At 39.9% G+C, this 17,395-nt stretch overlaps 1 protein-coding gene across 1 annotated transcript; it reads left to right on the top strand.

Moving 5' to 3' along the window:
- Positions 1-14,859: 14,859 nt before the first annotated feature.
- On the top strand, positions 14,860-16,698 carry LOC134366631 (probable ATP-dependent RNA helicase DDX53; the record flags this gene model as incomplete). Its single annotated transcript, XM_063082985.1, has 1 exon — positions 14,860-16,698. A coding segment is annotated over exon 1 (1,839 nt), but the record flags the coding sequence as incomplete, so codon positions are not given.
- Positions 16,699-17,395: the final 697 nt, after the last annotated feature.

The raw sequence follows: 17,395 nt of genomic DNA, 5'->3' as shown, positions 1-17,395 counted from the left end.
CTTTATGAACATGAGCATGAAAGCACAAGCAGCCAAGGAAAAAGTAAACAAATGGGATTATATCAAACTAAAAAGCTTCTGCACAGCAAAGGAAACAATCAACAGAGTGAAACAATGACCTACAGATTGGGAGAAAATTTTTGCTAACTATGCATCTGACAAGGGATTAATTTCCATGATATACAAGGAACTCAAGCAATTACACAGCAAAGAACCAAATAACCCAATTAAAAAATGGGTGAAGGAACTGAATATACATTCTTCAAAGGAAGACATACAAAAGGTCAACAGGTACATGAGAAAATGCTCAACATCACTAGTCATCAGGGAAATGCAAATTAAAACCGCATTGCAGTACCACCTCACTCCAGTTAAACTGGCTATAGCCAAAAAGATGGAGAATAACAAATGCTCATGAGGATGTGGAGAGAAGGGAACACTCCACACTGTTGGTGGGACTGTAAATTAGTACAACCACTATGGAAAACAGCATCGAGCTTTCTCGACAACTACAGATTGATCTTCCATATGATCCAGCAATCCCACTTCTGGGTATATACCAGAGGAATGGAAATCATCATGTCGAAGAGATACCTGCACGCCCATGTTCATTGCAGCTCTGTTCACAATAGCCAAGATATGGAACCAACCTAAATGTACATTGATGGATAATTGGATAAGGAAAATGTGGTATATATATACTATAGAATAACACTCTGCCATAAAAGAATGAAATCCTTCCATTTGCAACAACACAGATGAGCTTGGAGAAATATGTTGAGTGAAATAAGCAAAGCACAGAGGGATAAATACCACATGTACTCACTCATAAGTGGTTGCTAAGAGAGAAAGAAGGAACCAAAGAAAGATCACAGTGGTGTGTTGGACTTGCAGAGGGAGAGAACGTACCTAGGGATACAAAGTGGAGTGGAGGAAAGGGAGTTGGGTAGTGAAGTCGGGGATAATTGGGTGGGGGACATTGGGTATAATCGCAATTTGTACTAATGGGCATGCTGCCAGTATGGATCTAGCCATTACATTTTGGGCACGAGTAGTGACAGTCAGCTTTGTATCTCATGAATATTCATAATCAATGAAAAATGTACTGTGCAACCACAACAAAAGAAAAGCAAAAAGAATGTTTAATAGCATAAGGGAAAACAGATTATAAAATGACCTTGATTATTTTTAGAAAATTACATTGGCTTCAGTACTATGTTGAATAGGAGTGGTAAGAATGGAAATCCTTGTCTTGTTCCTGTTCTTAAAGGAAAAGCTTTCTGCATTTCCAGATTCATGATGACATTGGCACTAGGTTTGTCATATATGACTTTTATTGTGTTGAGATACTTTACTTCTTACCTAATTTGTTGAAAGCCTTTATTATGAAGGGATGTTGAATTTTGTGAAATGCTTTTTCTGCATCTGTTGAGATAATAATATGGTTTTTGTTGATTTGCACATGTTGAATCCCACTTGATCATAATCCCACTTGATCATAATCCCACTTGATCATGAATCCCACTTGATCAAGGTGTATAATCTTTCTGATGTGCTGTTATATTCTGTTTGCTAATGTCTTGTTGATAGTTTTTGTATCTATGTTCATCAAGGATATAAGCCTGTAGCTTTTTTGTTGTTGTTATGTCTCTGTCTGATTTGGGTATTATGGTGATGCTGGCCTCACAGAATGAGTTTGGGAGAACGGTCTTTGTTTCAATTTTTTGGAATAGTTTAAGGAGAATCGGTGTTAATTCCTCTTTAAAGGTTTGGTAGAATCCAGCAGTGAAGCCATCTGGTCCTGGGCTTCTCTTTGTTGGGAGAGTGTTGATTATTGCTTCAATCTCATTGCTCATTACTTACTGGTCTGTTCAATTTTAGTACTTCTTCTTGCTTCAGTATTGGTAGTTTATATGTGTCCAGAAATTTATCCATTTCCTCCAGATTTTCTTTTTTTTTTCTTTATTTTATTTTATTTTATTTTTTTAAATTTTATTTTGTCGATATACATTGTAGCTGATTATTGCTCCCCATCACCAAAACCTCCCTCCCTTCTCCCTCCCCCCTCCCCCCAAACAAAGTCCTTTCTGTTTGCTTGTCATATCAACTTCAAATAATTGTGGTTGTTATAACTTCTTCCCCCCCCCCCGGTTTGTGTGTATGTGTGTGTGTGTGTGTGTGTGTGTGTGTGTGTGTGTGTGTGTGTGTGTGTGTGAATTTATTTATTAATTTTTAGCTCCCACCAATAAGTGAGAACATGTGGTATTTCTCTTTCTGTGCCTGACTTGTTTCACTTAATATAATTCTCTCAAGGTCCATCCATGTTGTTGCAAATGGCAGTATTTCATTCGTTTTTATAGCTGAGTAGTATTCCATTGTGTAGATGTACCACATTTTCCGTATCCACTCATCTGATGATGGGCATTTGGGCTGGTTCCAACTCTTGGCTATTGTAAAGAGTGCTGCGGTCAACATTGGGGAACAGGTATAGCTTCGACTTGATGATTTCCATTCCTCTGGGTATATTCCCAACAGTGGGATAGCTGGGTCGTATGGTAGATCTATCTGCAATTGTTTGAGGAATCTCCATACCATTTTCCATAGAGGCTGCACCATTTTGCAGTCCCACCAACAATGTATGAGAGTTCCTTTTTCTCCGCAGCCTCGCCAGCATTTATTGTTCAGAGTCTTTTGGATTTTAGCCATCCTAACTGGGGTTAGATGGTATCTCAATGTGGTTTTGATTTGCATTTCCCGGATGCTGAGTGATGTTGAGCATTTTTTCATATGTCTGTTGGCCATTTGTATATCTTCCTTAGAGAAATGCCTACTTAGCTCTTTTGCCCATTTTTTAATTGGGTTGCTTGTTTTCTTCTTGTAAAGTTGTTTGAGTTCCTTATATATTCTGGATATTAATCCTTTGTCAGATGTATATTTTGCAAATATTTTCTCCCACTCTGTTGGTTGTCTTTTAACTCTGTTAATTGTTTCTTTTGCTGTGCAGAAGCTTTTTAGTTTGATATAATCCCATTTGTTTATTTTTCCTTTGGTTGCCCATGCTTTTGGGGTCGTATTCATGAAGTCTGTGCCCAGTCCTATTTCCTGAAGTGTTTCTCCTATGTTTTCTTTAAGAAGTTTTATTGTTTCAGGGTGTATATTTAAATCCTTAATCCATTTTGAGTTGATTTTAGTATACGGTTAGAGGTATGGATCTAGTTTCATTCTCCTGCATATGGATATCCAGTTCTCCCAGCACCATTTGCTGAAGAGGCAGTCCCTTCCCCAGTGAATAGGCTTGGTGCCTTTGTCAAAGATCAGATGGCAGTAAGTGTGTGGGTTGATGTCTGGATTCTCTATTGTATTCCATTGGTCAGTGTGTCTGTTTTTATGCCAGTACCAAACTGTTTTGGTTATTATAGCTTTGTAATATAGCTTAAAGTCAGGTAGTGTTATGCCTCCAACTTTATTTTTTTTGCTGAGCATTGCTTTGGCTATGCGTGGTCTTTTAGTGTTCCATAGAAATGTCTGAATAGTTTTTTTCCATTTCTGAGAAAAATGTCTTTGGAATTTTGATGGGGATTGCATTGAATTTGTATGTCACTTTGGGTAGTATGGACATTTTCACTATGTTGATTCTTCCAATCCAAGAGCATGGGATATCTTTCCATCTTCTTGTATCCTCTCTAATTTCTCTCAGCAGTGGTTTGTAGTTCTCATTATAGAGATTTTTCACCTCCTTGGTTAACTCAATTCCTAAGTATTTTATTTTTTGGGTGGCTATTGTAAATGGGCAGGCTTTCTTGATTTCTCCTTCTGCATGTTCACTATTGGAGAAAAGAAATGCTACTGATTTTTGTGTGTTGATTTTGTATCCTGCTACTGTGCTGAGATCATGTATCAATTCCAACAGTTTTTTTCTAGAGGTTTAAGGCTGTTCGATATATAGGATCATGTCATCTGCAAACAGGGACAGTTTGACTTCATCTTTTCCAATCTGGATGCCCTTTATTTCCTTCTCTTCTCTGATTGCTCTGGCTAGTACTTCCAACACTATGTTGAATAGGAGTGGTGAGAGTGGGCATCCTTGTCTAGTTCCTGTTCTTAAAGGAAAAGCTTTCAACTTTTCCCCATTCAGGATGATATTGGCAGTGGGTTGGGCATATATGGCTTTAATTATGTTGAGATACTTTCCCTCTATACCTAACTTATAGAGGGTCTTCGTCAAGAATGAGTGCTGAACTTTATCAAATGCTTTTTCAGCATCTATAGAGATGATCATATGGTCCTTGTGTTTGAGTTTATTAATATGGTGTATCACATTTATTGATTTGCGTAGGTTGAACCAACCTTGCATCCCTGGGATGAATCCCACTTGATCGTGATGAATAATTTTTCGTATGTGTTGCTGTATTCTGTTTGCTAGTATTTTAGTGAGGATTTTTGCATCTATATTCATCAAGGATATCGGCCTGTAGTTTTCTTTTTTGGTTATATCTTTACCTGGTTTTGGTATCAGGATGATGTTTGCTTCATAGAATGAGTTTGGAAGATTTGCGTCCGTTTCAATCTTTTGGAATAGTTTGTAAAGAATCGGTGTCAATTCCTGTTTGAATGTTTGGTAAAATTCTGCTGTGAATCCATCTGGTCCTGGGCTTTTCTTTGTTGGGAGCCTTCTGATAACAGCTTCAATCTCCTTTATTGTTATTGGTCTGTTCAAATTTTCTACGTCTTCACGGTTCAGTTTTGGGAGCTTGTGTGTGTCTAGAAATTTATCCATTTCCTCCAGATTTTCAAATTTGTTGGCGTATAGTTGTTTATAGTAGTCTCGAATGATTCCTTGTATTTCAGATGAATCAGTTGTAATATCGCCTTTTTCATTTCTAATTTTTGTTATTTGAGTCTTCTCTCTTCTTTTTTTTGTTAGCCATGCTAATGGTTTGTCAATTTTATTTATCTTTTCAAAAAACCAACTTTTTGATTCGTTGATCTTTTGAATGGTTTTTTGGTTTTCAATTTCATTCAGTTCTGCTCTGATCTTAATGATTTCTTTCCGTCTGCTAACTTTAGGTTTGGATTGTTCTTGTTTTTCTAGTTCTTTAAGGTGAAGTGTTAGGTTGTTCACTTGCCATCTTTCTATTCTTCTGAAGTGAGCGTTTAATGCAATAAATTTTCCCCTCAATACTGCTTTTGCAGTATCCCACAGGTTTTGGTATGATGTATCATTGTTTTCATTAGTTTCAAGAAATTTTTTGATTTCCTGCTTGATTTCTTCTTGGACCCATATGTCATTAAGTAGAATGCTGTTTAATTTCCATGTGTTTGTATAGTTTCCAGAGTTTCGTTTGTTATTAATTTCTCGTTTTAATCCATTGTGGTCTGAGAAGATACATGGGATAATTCCAATTTTTTTGAATTTATTGAGACTTGATTTGTGACCTAATACGTGATCTATCCTGGAGAATGATCCATGTGCTGATGAGAAGAATGAATATTCTGAGATGGTTGGGTGGAATGTTCTGTAGATATCTGCCAATTCCAATTGGTCTAGAGTCTTGTTTAGATCTTGTGTTTCTCTACTGATTCTTTGCCTAGATGATCTGTCTAATATTGACAGTGGGGTGTTCAGGTCCCCTGCTATTATGGTATTAGTGTCTATTTCCTTCTTTAGTTCTAATAGAGTTTGTTTTATAAATCTGGCTGCTCCAACATTGGGTGCATACATATTTATGATTGTTATGTCTTCTCGATGGATCAGTCCTTTTATCATTAAGTAGTGTCCCTCATTGTCTCTTTTTATGGTTTTTAGTTTAAAGTCTATTTTGTCAGATATAAGAATAGCTACTCCAGCTCGTTTTTCTTTTCTGTTTGCATGGTAAATCTTTTTCCATCCTTTCACTCTTAGTCTGTGTGAATCTTTATGGGTGAGGTGGGTCTCTTGTAGGCAGCATATAGTTGGGTCCTGCTTTTTGATCCAGTCAGCCAGTCTGTGTCTTTTAATTGGGGAATTTAAGCCTTTTACATTAAGAGTTGTTATTAAAAGGTGTTGATTTATTCCTAGCATTTTATTGGTTGTTTGGTTGTCTTAGGTGTCTTTTGTTCCTTGCTTTCTGATTTACTGTTTGCTTTCTTTGTTGGTGGTTCCTTAGGTTGTAGATAGTGTTTTTGTTAGCTTGTTTTCTCTTCATGAATGCCATTTTTATTATACTAGCAGGTTTAGAATTTTTCTTGGGTTTTTATGGCAATGGTAGTTATTTTTTAGGAACCAAACCCAGTACTCCCTTGAGGATTTCTTGTAGGGGTGATCGTGTGGTAGTGAAATCCCGCAGTTTTTGTTTGTCTGAGAAATATACTATTTGCCCCTCATTTCGGAAGGATAGCCTTGCAGGGTAGAGTATTCTTGGCTGGCAATCTTTGCCTTTTAGTATTCTGAAAATATCATCCCATTCCTTTCTAGCTTTTAGGGTTTGTGATGAAAAGTCTGATGTTAACCTGATTGGGGCTCCCTTATAGGTGATTTGACGCTTCTCTCTTGCAGCTTTTAAGATTCTCTCTTTGTCTCTGAGTTTTGCCAATTTGACTATGACATGTCTTGGAGAAGGTCTTTTTGGGTTGAATACATTTGGAGATCGTTGAGCTTCCTGGATCTGAAGATCTGTGATTTTTCCTATACCTGGGAAGTTTTCTGCCACTATTTTGTTGAATATGTTTTCAATGGAATCTCCATTTTCCTCCCCTTCTGGAATACCCATGACTCGGATATTTGATCGCTTAAGGTTGTCTGATATCTCTCTCAGATTTTCTTCAATGTCCTTGATTCTTTTTTCTTTCTTTTTGTCTGCTTGTGTTATTTCAAACAGCCCATCTTCAAGTTCAGAGGTTCTCTCTTCAACTTCGACAAGCCTGCTGGTTAAACTCTCCGTTGTGTTTTTTATTTCGCTGAATAACTTCTTCAGTTCTGCAAGTTCTGCTACATTTTTTTTCAGGACATTGATTTCCTTGTATATTTCCTCTTTCAGATCCTGTATACTTTTCCTCATTTCATCATGATGTCTAGCTGAGTTTTCTCGTAGCTCATTCAGTTTCCTTAGAATTATCACTCGAAATTCCTTGTCAGTTATTTCAAGGGCTTCTTGTTCTATAGGATCTAGAGTTTGAGATTTATTAACTTTTGGTGGTGTACTTTCTTGATTTTTTGTATTTCTGGTATCTTTTTTTTGGTGTTTATTCATTGTGGCAGGGGGTTTCACAGTCCACCGGTTTGAGACTAATGACTAACTAGGATTTTGCTGTGGTTGCCAATTTGGTATGGCTCCCTCCGTGACTGCTCAGTTGGCCTCTAGTGCCTTGTGTGTGTGGTTGCCTCGGGTCTTGGGCTTTACCGGGGAGCCACCTTCTGGTCAGCTTGGACTCTGCTGGGCTGGTGGATCATGTAACACAGGGTGTGTGATCTCTGTTGAGCTTTCACTTCCTGTGCAGGACTTCACCCTGTTCCGTGTGCTCTGGCCCAGGCTGTTAGATCGTGCAGTGGCGACCCCACCGGGTATGTGGTTTCTGTCGAGTCTCCGCCTCCCTGGCCGCACGTCTCCCCGCTCTGTGCGCACTGTGCTGGGCTGGGGCGTGTCTTCTGCAACCCTCGTCTGTCAGCTGGGCCTTCAAGACCCTGCTCGGCACCGCCTCGCCCAGGAAGTGTACCAGGTTTCTGCTAGGCACAGACGACCGGTCTCTCTGGGTGCCTTTGTAGCATTGTGTAGATCTTTCTCGGGTCTTGTTCACCTTTGTATCCCCCCCGGTATAAACCGAGTCTAGCGCCCGCCTGCAGCCTGCTCTCTGGCAGGTTCAAGCGGACCTGGGAACTCTCCTACCACACTATTCCCAACCAGAAATTCATTAGGCATTTTTCCAAACTGGTGGCCGCAGAGATGGTATCTGCCTCCCAGTAACAGGAAGTTTACCGGGCGCCGGAGTCCAGGGTGTGGTGGAGTGACAGTCGGCCCGCCCGTACTTCCTTGCCCTCCCAACACTGGCCGGGGACGCCCCACGGCACCAGCCCCGCCAGAGAACCGCGGAGGGAGAGGGAGAGGAGGCGGGCCCGCAGGCTCCGGAAAGCCCCGCGCCAGGCCAAGCAAGTGGGAGGGCTCAGTGATGGCCGAGCTGGGCGGAGCTGCCCGCACGTGGGAAAATGGAGGCAGCACCGGGGCGGTGAGTGGCCTGGTGATGCAGGCGGGAGCCGCGTGGGCATCCACCCCCCGAACAGATCTGTGCCAGGGATCACTCACAGTGCTGTGCCAGGTCGAGCGCTCACTCTGTCTCTGGTTTGCCGTCTTCCGTGTTCTCGGCAGCTGCCGCCTTGGGCTGTTCAGTCGCGGCGCGGCTCGGGCGCTCCCAGGAATCTTCTTTAATGCCGGCCTGAAACCTCGAATCCTGAATAGGGCAGTTGGCCGCCTTCAGCGCGGCCCCAGCCTCCGGGGTCCTGTCTGCATCCACAGCAGCCCTGGCGCCGTGTTCCCTGTTTCGAGACTCGCTTTTGCAGCTAAGAAACAATTCTTTTCCTGCTCCACACTTCAAAGCTGTCGCCTGTAAATGAGGCAGCCTCTCCTGCCGGGGGCAAAGTGGCGTTCAGCCCCCACGACCGGCCAGCAGCTGCAGTCCTCCCTTAAGAGATGGCAAGAGGAAGGCCCACAAGTTTCCTGGCTGCCTGAGGCCCAGTGGCCGCCTTTTCCACCTCAGCTACTCCACGCCAGCCGCCATCTTGAAACCCCCTGGGTTTATTTCTTCCCTCCAGATTTTCAAATTTGTTGGCACATATTTGTTTATAAAAATCTCTAACTCTTCTCTGTATTTCCGTGGTATTGGTCATAATGTCTCATTTTTCATTTCTGATTTTTGGTATTTGGATCTCCTCTCTTCTTTTTTTAGTTAGTCTGGCCAATGACTTGTCTATTTTGTGTTTCTTTTCAAAAAAACACAACCTTTTGTTTCGTTGATTTTTTTGTACCATTCTTTTGGTCTCTATTTCATTTAGTTCTTCTCTGATTTTAATTACTTGTTTCTGTCTACTGCTTTTGGGATTAGATTGTTCTTGTTTTTCTAGTCTTTGACATTTAAAGTTAGGTTGTTTATTTCTATTCTTTTGAATCAAGCACTTATTGCAATAAACTTCCCTCTTAGTACTGCTTTTGCAGTTTCCCATAGGTTTGGGTAAGTTGTGCTTGTGTTTTCATTTGTTTCAAGAATTTGTTTTGATTTCCTGCTTTATTTCTTCTTTGACTCATTGGTCATTCAAGAGCATGTTGTTTCATTTCTATAAGTTTGTATAGTTTCCAAAGTTTTGTTTGTTGGTAATTTCTAATTTTATTCTCATATATATACATATATTCACCATATATCAAAATCAACTCAAAATGGATTAAAGACTTAAGTATTAGACCTGAAACCATAAAACTCCTAAAATAAGACAGAGAGGAAACACTTGAGGATGTAGGTCTGGACAAAGACTTTGTGAAAAAGATCTCAAAAGTACAAGCAACCAAAGAAAAGATAAACAAATGGGTTTATATCAAACTAAAAAACTCCTCCTGTACAGCAAAGGAAACAATCAACAGAGTGAAATCACAACCTACAGAATGGGAGAAAATATTTCCAAATTATACATCTGACAAAGGATTAATATCCAGAATATACAAGGAACTCAACAGTATACAAGAACTTAACAGTAAAACAAACAAACAAAAAAATCCAATTAAAATATGGGCAAAGGAGCTGAATAGGCATTTCTCAAAGGAAGACATACAAATGGCCAACAGGTACATGAAAAAATGCTCAACATCACTGAAATGTAAATCAAAATCACATTGAGATATCCTTTCACCCCAGTTAGGCAGGCTATTATCAAAATGACAGAGAATACCAAATGTCGGCTAGGATATGGAGAAAGCGGAATGCCCCTACAGTGCTGGTGGAACTGTAAATTAGTACAGCCACTATGGAAAACAGTATGGAGGTTTCTCAAACAGCTACAGATAAAACTATCCTATGATCCAGCAATGCCACTACTGAGTGTATACCCAAAAGAATGGAAATCATCATGTCAAAGGGATGCCTGCTCTCCCTTGTTCATCGCAGCTCTATTTATAATAGACAAGATATGGAACCAACCTAAATGTCCATCAGCGGATGACTGGATGGGAAAATGGGGTATACACAATAGAATACTACTCAGCCATAAAAAAGAATGAAATTTTGCCATTCACAGCAACATGAATGAGCTTAAAGAAAAATGTTAAGTGAAATGAGACAGGCACAGAAAGAGAAATACTGCAAGTCCTTACTCATAAGCTGGAGGGAGGGTGGGAGGAGAGAAGGCAGGAAGGCTTCCCTGAACTTTCCCCCAAGGCCACATTGGGTTTTCTTTCCCCTGAAAGTTTAACATCCTTCTATCTCTCATCTCATACCTCCTCTAGTGACAGATCAGACCTAACTCCCTTATAGGCCTTTACCTCAAGTTTCCATCCACCCAGACCTCCCTCCAGCCTGTAACCATGAGTAACAACTCATAGCACCCTGACTTGTGTTTGCTAATTGTCTTAGTCTGTTCAAGCTGCTATAAGAAAACACCACAGACTAGGTTGCTTATAAACAGTAGAAATGTATTTCTCACAGCTCTGGAGACTGGGAAGTCCAAGATCAAATCACCAGCAGACTCAGTGTTTGGTGAGGGCCTGCTTCTTGGTTCACAGCAGTCTTTTCACTGTAGCCTCACATGGCAGAAAGGGCAAGGCGTCTCTCTTGAGCCTCTTTTATAAGGGCACTAATCCCATTCATGAGGGCTCTGCCCTCATGACCTAATCACCTCCCAAAGGCCCCACCTCCTCATACCATCATCTTGGAGGTTAGGGTTTCAACATATGAAATTTGGGGGGACACAAACATTCAGACCATACTAATGTTCTAGATCAATGCTTATAAGTACTTAGGTTTCATATACCAGTAACATTTCAAAGCCTAAACTTGCCACTGGCACTAGTTTTACACTCTTTCTTGCCCTAGGAAAAATCTTTTAAAATCACTTGTTATCTTCATTCCATTTTTAAAAGGATATTTTACAAAAAATAAAAGGCCATAATGTTAAAATAAAATAAAAAATTTAAATTGAATGAATTTATATTTGTGAAAAAAAAATATTATCCTTAGTTTTTCATTTTGATGTGGACCAGAGGAAATTCTATTGGGGAAATCCTTGGACAGGCATTTGGTGACCTCCGTAGTTGTCTCTCAACACCTTTGATTCCTATACCATGGATAATTGACACTGGGAGAGTTCCTACTACGAACCAACTTCTGTATCTTTATATGTGTCTCTATGTGTGTATGGGATAGGTATTAGCATGCTATTCTACAGATAGCAAAACTAAGGCATAATAAGTTTGGAACTTGCTCAAGCACTCACAGAAAATAAGTGGTGGAAGTGAGATTTGAACCCAGTTATTTAGGCTCTAGTGTTCTTGACTGCTATCCCACACCGCTGCAACTTCTTTCAACTCTATGGTATGAGTATGGTTCTATGCACAAAATAAACACACCAGTATGTGCAATGATCATGGTAGTTTTTGCCATAATATATCACATCTTCTGAACCGAGTAATGGCCCGATATATGAAGAGTCTTCAAAAGGTTCATGAAAAGATTCATATTATCTTTTATATTTTAATTCTATTTTCCTATCAACTTTTTGAAGTACACTCACATATCATCCCAAGAAGACTATTTCTGAAAAGGGTATTTATAAATTGTAAAGTGCTGTATGGATGTAAAATCTGCTATAATTAGTATAATTATCAACACCAACTAGAATTAAAAAAGTCAAGTTTTTCTTAGGTCATCAAAGAAGGTTTATTAAATAAAACACTATTTCTAAGGGAATCCCATCTACAATATTTTAGGCCAGCAGAATTAACTAATTTATAGGAGAGTTTGTGGAAATTAGAGTTATTGAAAATTAGCCCAATTCACTGCCTGCAGTATTTTACTACCTTGCTGTTGCCTATAAGGTCCTAGGAACCACCCTAAACAAAACGTTGGGTTGTCTTAAACACATTCTTGTCATTCCTTACATCACCTTTCTTCTTACCTTGAGACAAACTTTACCTAACCTTTACCAGAAACTCAATCCCTTCACTCTTTGTCTCTCTGCCCAACAAGAACCTCTTAGCCAGTTACTTCACTCGAAAGCATCTGACAACATCGCACTTTTGTGTTTTTTCAAGAGCATGGTAATAAAGTACCATGATAAGCCACAGGGGTTTATATTGAGTGGGAACATTTCAGACACAAGGGACAAAACTACTGTAGAGATACTTGAAGAAAAGAATGTTATACTGGTGGCCCTTAATTAGATAACAACCAATTTTTCCAACTGATAAGGTCCATCATAGGTGGTAATGAATGACACTGAAGGCACAATCCCTCTCTGTACTTGCAATACCCATAAAAGTCTCCTATCAGTTCTGTATGATCCCAGTAATTCACCACAATGGATTTCACCTTAAAGTGCACTGCTCTCTACTCAAATTTTACAGCTACCCCTCTCCCAATAACATGACCTTCCTTCACTTCACTTTCAAGGCTTCTTCTATTCTTCCATATCACTCACATAAAACAACAGTAAAAGCTAGTCACCTTATAGCAAAGGAATACAAGCCCCTGTCCACAAGTCAAGGAATGGTTCTGGGTTTATATCTCAATATAAATGCATTATTGAAAAACTGATGGTATAAATTCACTAGTTTAGTTAATAGTAACACACTAATAGTGATTTCCTATATTTGACAAATAGATCACGGTAATGTGAGATGACAAGATTAGAAGAAACAAACAGGTTGAGGGGTATATGGGAACCCCCCTATACTATCTGTGTGACTGTTCTGTAAATTTGAAAGTATTCCAAAGAATAAGTTTATTCTAAGAATTGATGAGGAGGTCCATTGGCCAATTCCTTTGGGAAACTTTCAGTTAAGAAATTAATTATCTCAATGCTTGTAATTATCAGAGCTTTGGGACTATCTATTAAGCATGGTAACTTTATCAGAGGGAATGTATGGTGCTGCATTTTCCAAACATATTTGGACAGAACCCTTTTTTCTTTCTTCAAAAAGTTTCTTTCCAGAAAAGTGCTGACATAGAGAAAGTTTTTCCCAACGTGTTACAGACTCTTATCTTATACTGGACCATGTTCAAATTTTAATCAGCATCTTTGTCTGAAGAGAGAAAGAAGCCATGAACATTAAATTGGCAGAAGATTTGAAACTAGGGATAATATGATGGATGAGAAAATAATCACTAAAATTAAACTTAATAGGCTACGTCAATTGACCAAACTTAATGGGATGAATATAAAAGGATAAACATAGAGTTTACTTTTAGTTAAACAAATTAAAAACAAAAAATCAACAGAGTAAGTTCAGGATGAAGAAGAACGGACTTAAGTGCCCATTATGTTACTACGAACAGCTTTGTGTCTCAGGAGATCTTAGGTCAAATTAGTAGAACTGCCATGCTCGGTGAAGAGGCCCTAAAAGTACTTTTATGGTAAGGCCATTTCTGCAGATCTTTTTTTTTTTTTTTTTTTTTGAAGATCTATGTGCTGCATAAGAAAAGGTCCTCATTGAGACATTTCCAAAGCAGAGGGAACAGGATGATGTGGATCTGGGAAACTATGTCATAGCAAGAAATGTTGAAGAAACTCAAATGTTACCCTGATGAACAAACATCCTAACGGGATTTGACAGTGGTCCTTACATACACAGGGATACAAGGAGAATGAAATCTATTCTGTGTAACTTCAGAAGTCAGAAGAAGGATCTAAGGAAGCAAGTGGAAGCACATCATCTCTGTGACCATTAAACAGCCTCACAAAAGAATGAACATCCTTGAAATGAAGTGAGCTTCCTGCCTCTGGGATTGTTCAAATAGAAGCTGGATGCCCAGCTGTCCAGATTGCTGCCAGGTTGTCTTCTGCATTATACCTGATAAATGACTTCTACAGAACCTTCTAGTGCTAAGATCTCAGAATATATGAAACCACAGGGAAAGGGAAAAAATTAAGAGGCACCGAGAAGAATGACAAACCGCTGAAAACACCCCCAAAGGTCCCTCAGGCCGCACTCTGCCTCTCTTCTAACCATCATCCCTGTGATAATATCTGGAAACTGCCTGGACAAGTGCTGGGGTTTAGCTGAAGAATCAGAGGCAAAATGCCATCCCTGAGTATGTACCTGAGAGACCATTGATGGTATAATTTAATTTACACTAGAGGGCAGGGGAGTGATGAATTCCTCTAGACCAAGTATTGTTGATACTCCAAAAGAAATTTACCAAAACAAATAAACACATAAACACACAAGTATACAAACAAATAAGTTAATTTTTTAGAACTCTATTTTTTTCTCCTATGGAAATAATGGGCCTATAAAAAGTTCAATGTGTACAAATTTAAGGCCTGCTTCAAGGTTGCCCCCAAGCTGAGCCAGAACTATCATGACGAGAGTGAGAGTGAGCTGGACACTCAGGTCACAAAAGTTAGGAAGGCGCTCTCTCAGGGTCCTGTAATTGCTGGCAGGGTCAGCCCCTGAGAGGGAGTGCCTCTTTAAATGTACGTCACAGCCACCTGCTTACATCACACTAGTCCCGGCCCCGTGATTGGTCAGGCATTCAACGCCCCTCCCCTCTGCAGCCTCAAACACTGGTTGCTTAGGTAACAGCCGCTTCAAAGCCTGCAGAGTGGGAGGCGGCAGACCAGACCTTCTCGCATCTCCTGACCGTATGTAGGCCAGAAGCTGGCACCGACACTACCTCTACCCTACAATGTCCCGGGTCCCGGACTGGAAGAGGGCAGAGCGTAGTCCAGGAGCTCCTGGGGCCAGCTGCGATGACAGAGGTGGCAGAGGCAGCAGTTGGAATGGCCCCTCAGGCGGTTTGGGTCCTAGAGCCGCAGGCTCCCATGAACCACCACTCTGCTTTAGACTGGAGAACCACCTGGTTGGCTCAGTCATTGGTTGTGGTGGGTCAAAAATAAAAGACCTACAGCGTTCGACAAACACTAAAATACAGATAAAAAAGGGGGACTGCGAAGCAGTAGTGAAAATTTTTGGCAGCAAAGATATGAAAGCAAAGGCCAAGGCAGCTATAGATACTCTTATTAAAAGACAAGAAAGGTACCGTTCAGAATCGGATGTGGATAATGCTGCGTCCCAACCTCCTGTTGGGAGAGACGTAAGCACAGTTAACGTTGTCAGAGAAGCTCCGCCATTGATGGATTTGGATCGTATTAAGGCAGAAGCCGTGGCGTGGGAAAAAAGAAAGTGGGCAGATTTACCACCAATTAAGAAAGACTTTTACACAGAATCCAAAGCTACAAGCTCCATGTCTAAAGAACAGGTAGACAAGTGGAGGAAAGAAAATTACAACGTAATGTGTGATGACTTGAAAGATGGTGAGAAGCGTCCCATCCCTAATCCAGCTTGTGAATTTGAGGACGCTTTCCGTCCGTACACAGAACTTATGAAAAGCATAACAAGGGCGGGTTTTCAAAAACCAACACCAATTCAGGCACAGGCATGGCCCATTGCCTTAAAAGGAGTAGATCTTATAGGAGTTGCCCAAACTGGCACAGGCAAAACATTGTCCTACTTAATGCCTGGGTTTATTCATCTTGATGGTCAACCGATATCTAGAGAACAAAGGAATGGACCTGGCATGCTAGTCCTCACTCCCACCAGAGAATTAGCTCTTCAGGTGGAAGCTGAATGTTCTAAATATTCATATAAAGGTCTGAAAAGTATTTGTATACATGGTGGTAGAAATAGAGAAGGACAAATTCAAGGCATTACCAAAAGTGTAGATATCATTATTGCAACTCCTGGAAGACTGAATGACCTGCAAATGAATAAGTTTGTTGACCTACGAAGCATAACCTACTTGGTCTTAGATGAGGCAGATAAAATGCTACATCTGGGGCTTGAGCACCAGATTAAGAAAATTTTGTTAGATGTGCGCCCAGATCGGCAGACTGTTATGACAAGTGCAACTTGGCCAGATTCTGTCCGTAGACTTGCACAGTCTTATTTGAAAGAGCCTATGATTGTTTATGTTGGCACTCTGGATCTAGTTGCTGTAAACACAGTGAAGCAAAATATAATCGTTACCACAGAAGCAGAAAAACGAGCTCTTATCCAAGAATTCCTAGAGAATATGTCACCAAAAGACAAAGTCATAGTGTTTGTCAACCGAAAACTTGTTGTTGATGACTTATCAAGTGATTTTGGTATCCAAGGCCTCCCTGTGCAATCACTACATGGTGACAGAGAGCTATGTGATCGAGAGGAAGCATTAGAAGACTTTAAAAGTGGAAAAGTGAAGATATTGATTACAACTGATTTAGTATCCCGAGGACTTGATGTTAACGATATCACACACGTATATAATTATGATTTCCCACAAAACATTGAAGAATATATCCACAGAGTAGGACGTACTGGACGAGCAGGAAAGACTGGAACGTCAATTTCCCTTATCACTCAAGATAATTCAAAGATTGCCAATGAATTGATTCAAATTCTGAAAAGAGCAAATCAGAGTGTCCCAGAAGATCTTGTAGCGATGGCCAAGCGATACAACTTCCATAAACAAAAAAAGGGGACACAGAAAAAAGACCAGGAAAATCTTGAGGAAAACCCAAGAAGAATTATGTTTACATTGAAAAGTTGTACCAGCTACGGGAAGATTTAAGGCATGTTGAACATACACAGTATTCAAGATACATAAGAAAGTTATTGGAAACATACTGGCAGTTTGAAGACATAACTGATTCTTAAATAACTCTAAGCTTTCAATACTGTGTATGTTCTTTAATAAAAAAATGTTTTTAAAATGAGAGCATGAGATACTTTGTGGGGAAAAATTGAATGCTATGTATTGGTAAAATCTTGTTTCTTTAATAGTCTGCCATGTCGATCTGTCTTAAAGACTTGGGAGAAGGCAGTGATGGTGCTTTTCTTGCTTTATAATAGTTGCGCTGAATTGCAGCATACATCGCTTTCATTAAGCTTATTCCAGTCAAAATATTCTCTCCCCAGCACCCCCAATGGTTGGTGCCACAGTAATCCCTAAACATATCTCCACTGTCATTCCTGAATTATTTTTTAGTTCATTAGAAAATAAGTGCTAAATCTTCTAGAAGATTCTACAGTTCTATATTATCTGATAGATGTAACCAAGAGAACACGTGTCTGACTGTCTGGGAATCATATCCTTACGTGAATTCTGTCACTAACCACTGATTAGAAATTCCAGGGAGGTCACTTGTCTTCTCTAGGTCTCAATTTCTCCACTCATAAAATGG

Source organism: Cynocephalus volans, chromosome X (assembly GCF_027409185.1).
Source record: "Cynocephalus volans isolate mCynVol1 chromosome X, mCynVol1.pri, whole genome shotgun sequence".
Classification (NCBI taxonomy): domain Eukaryota; kingdom Metazoa; phylum Chordata; class Mammalia; order Dermoptera; family Cynocephalidae; genus Cynocephalus; species Cynocephalus volans.
Note: the sequence above shows the minus strand (reverse complement) of the source record. Positions and strands in the feature narration are given on the sequence as shown.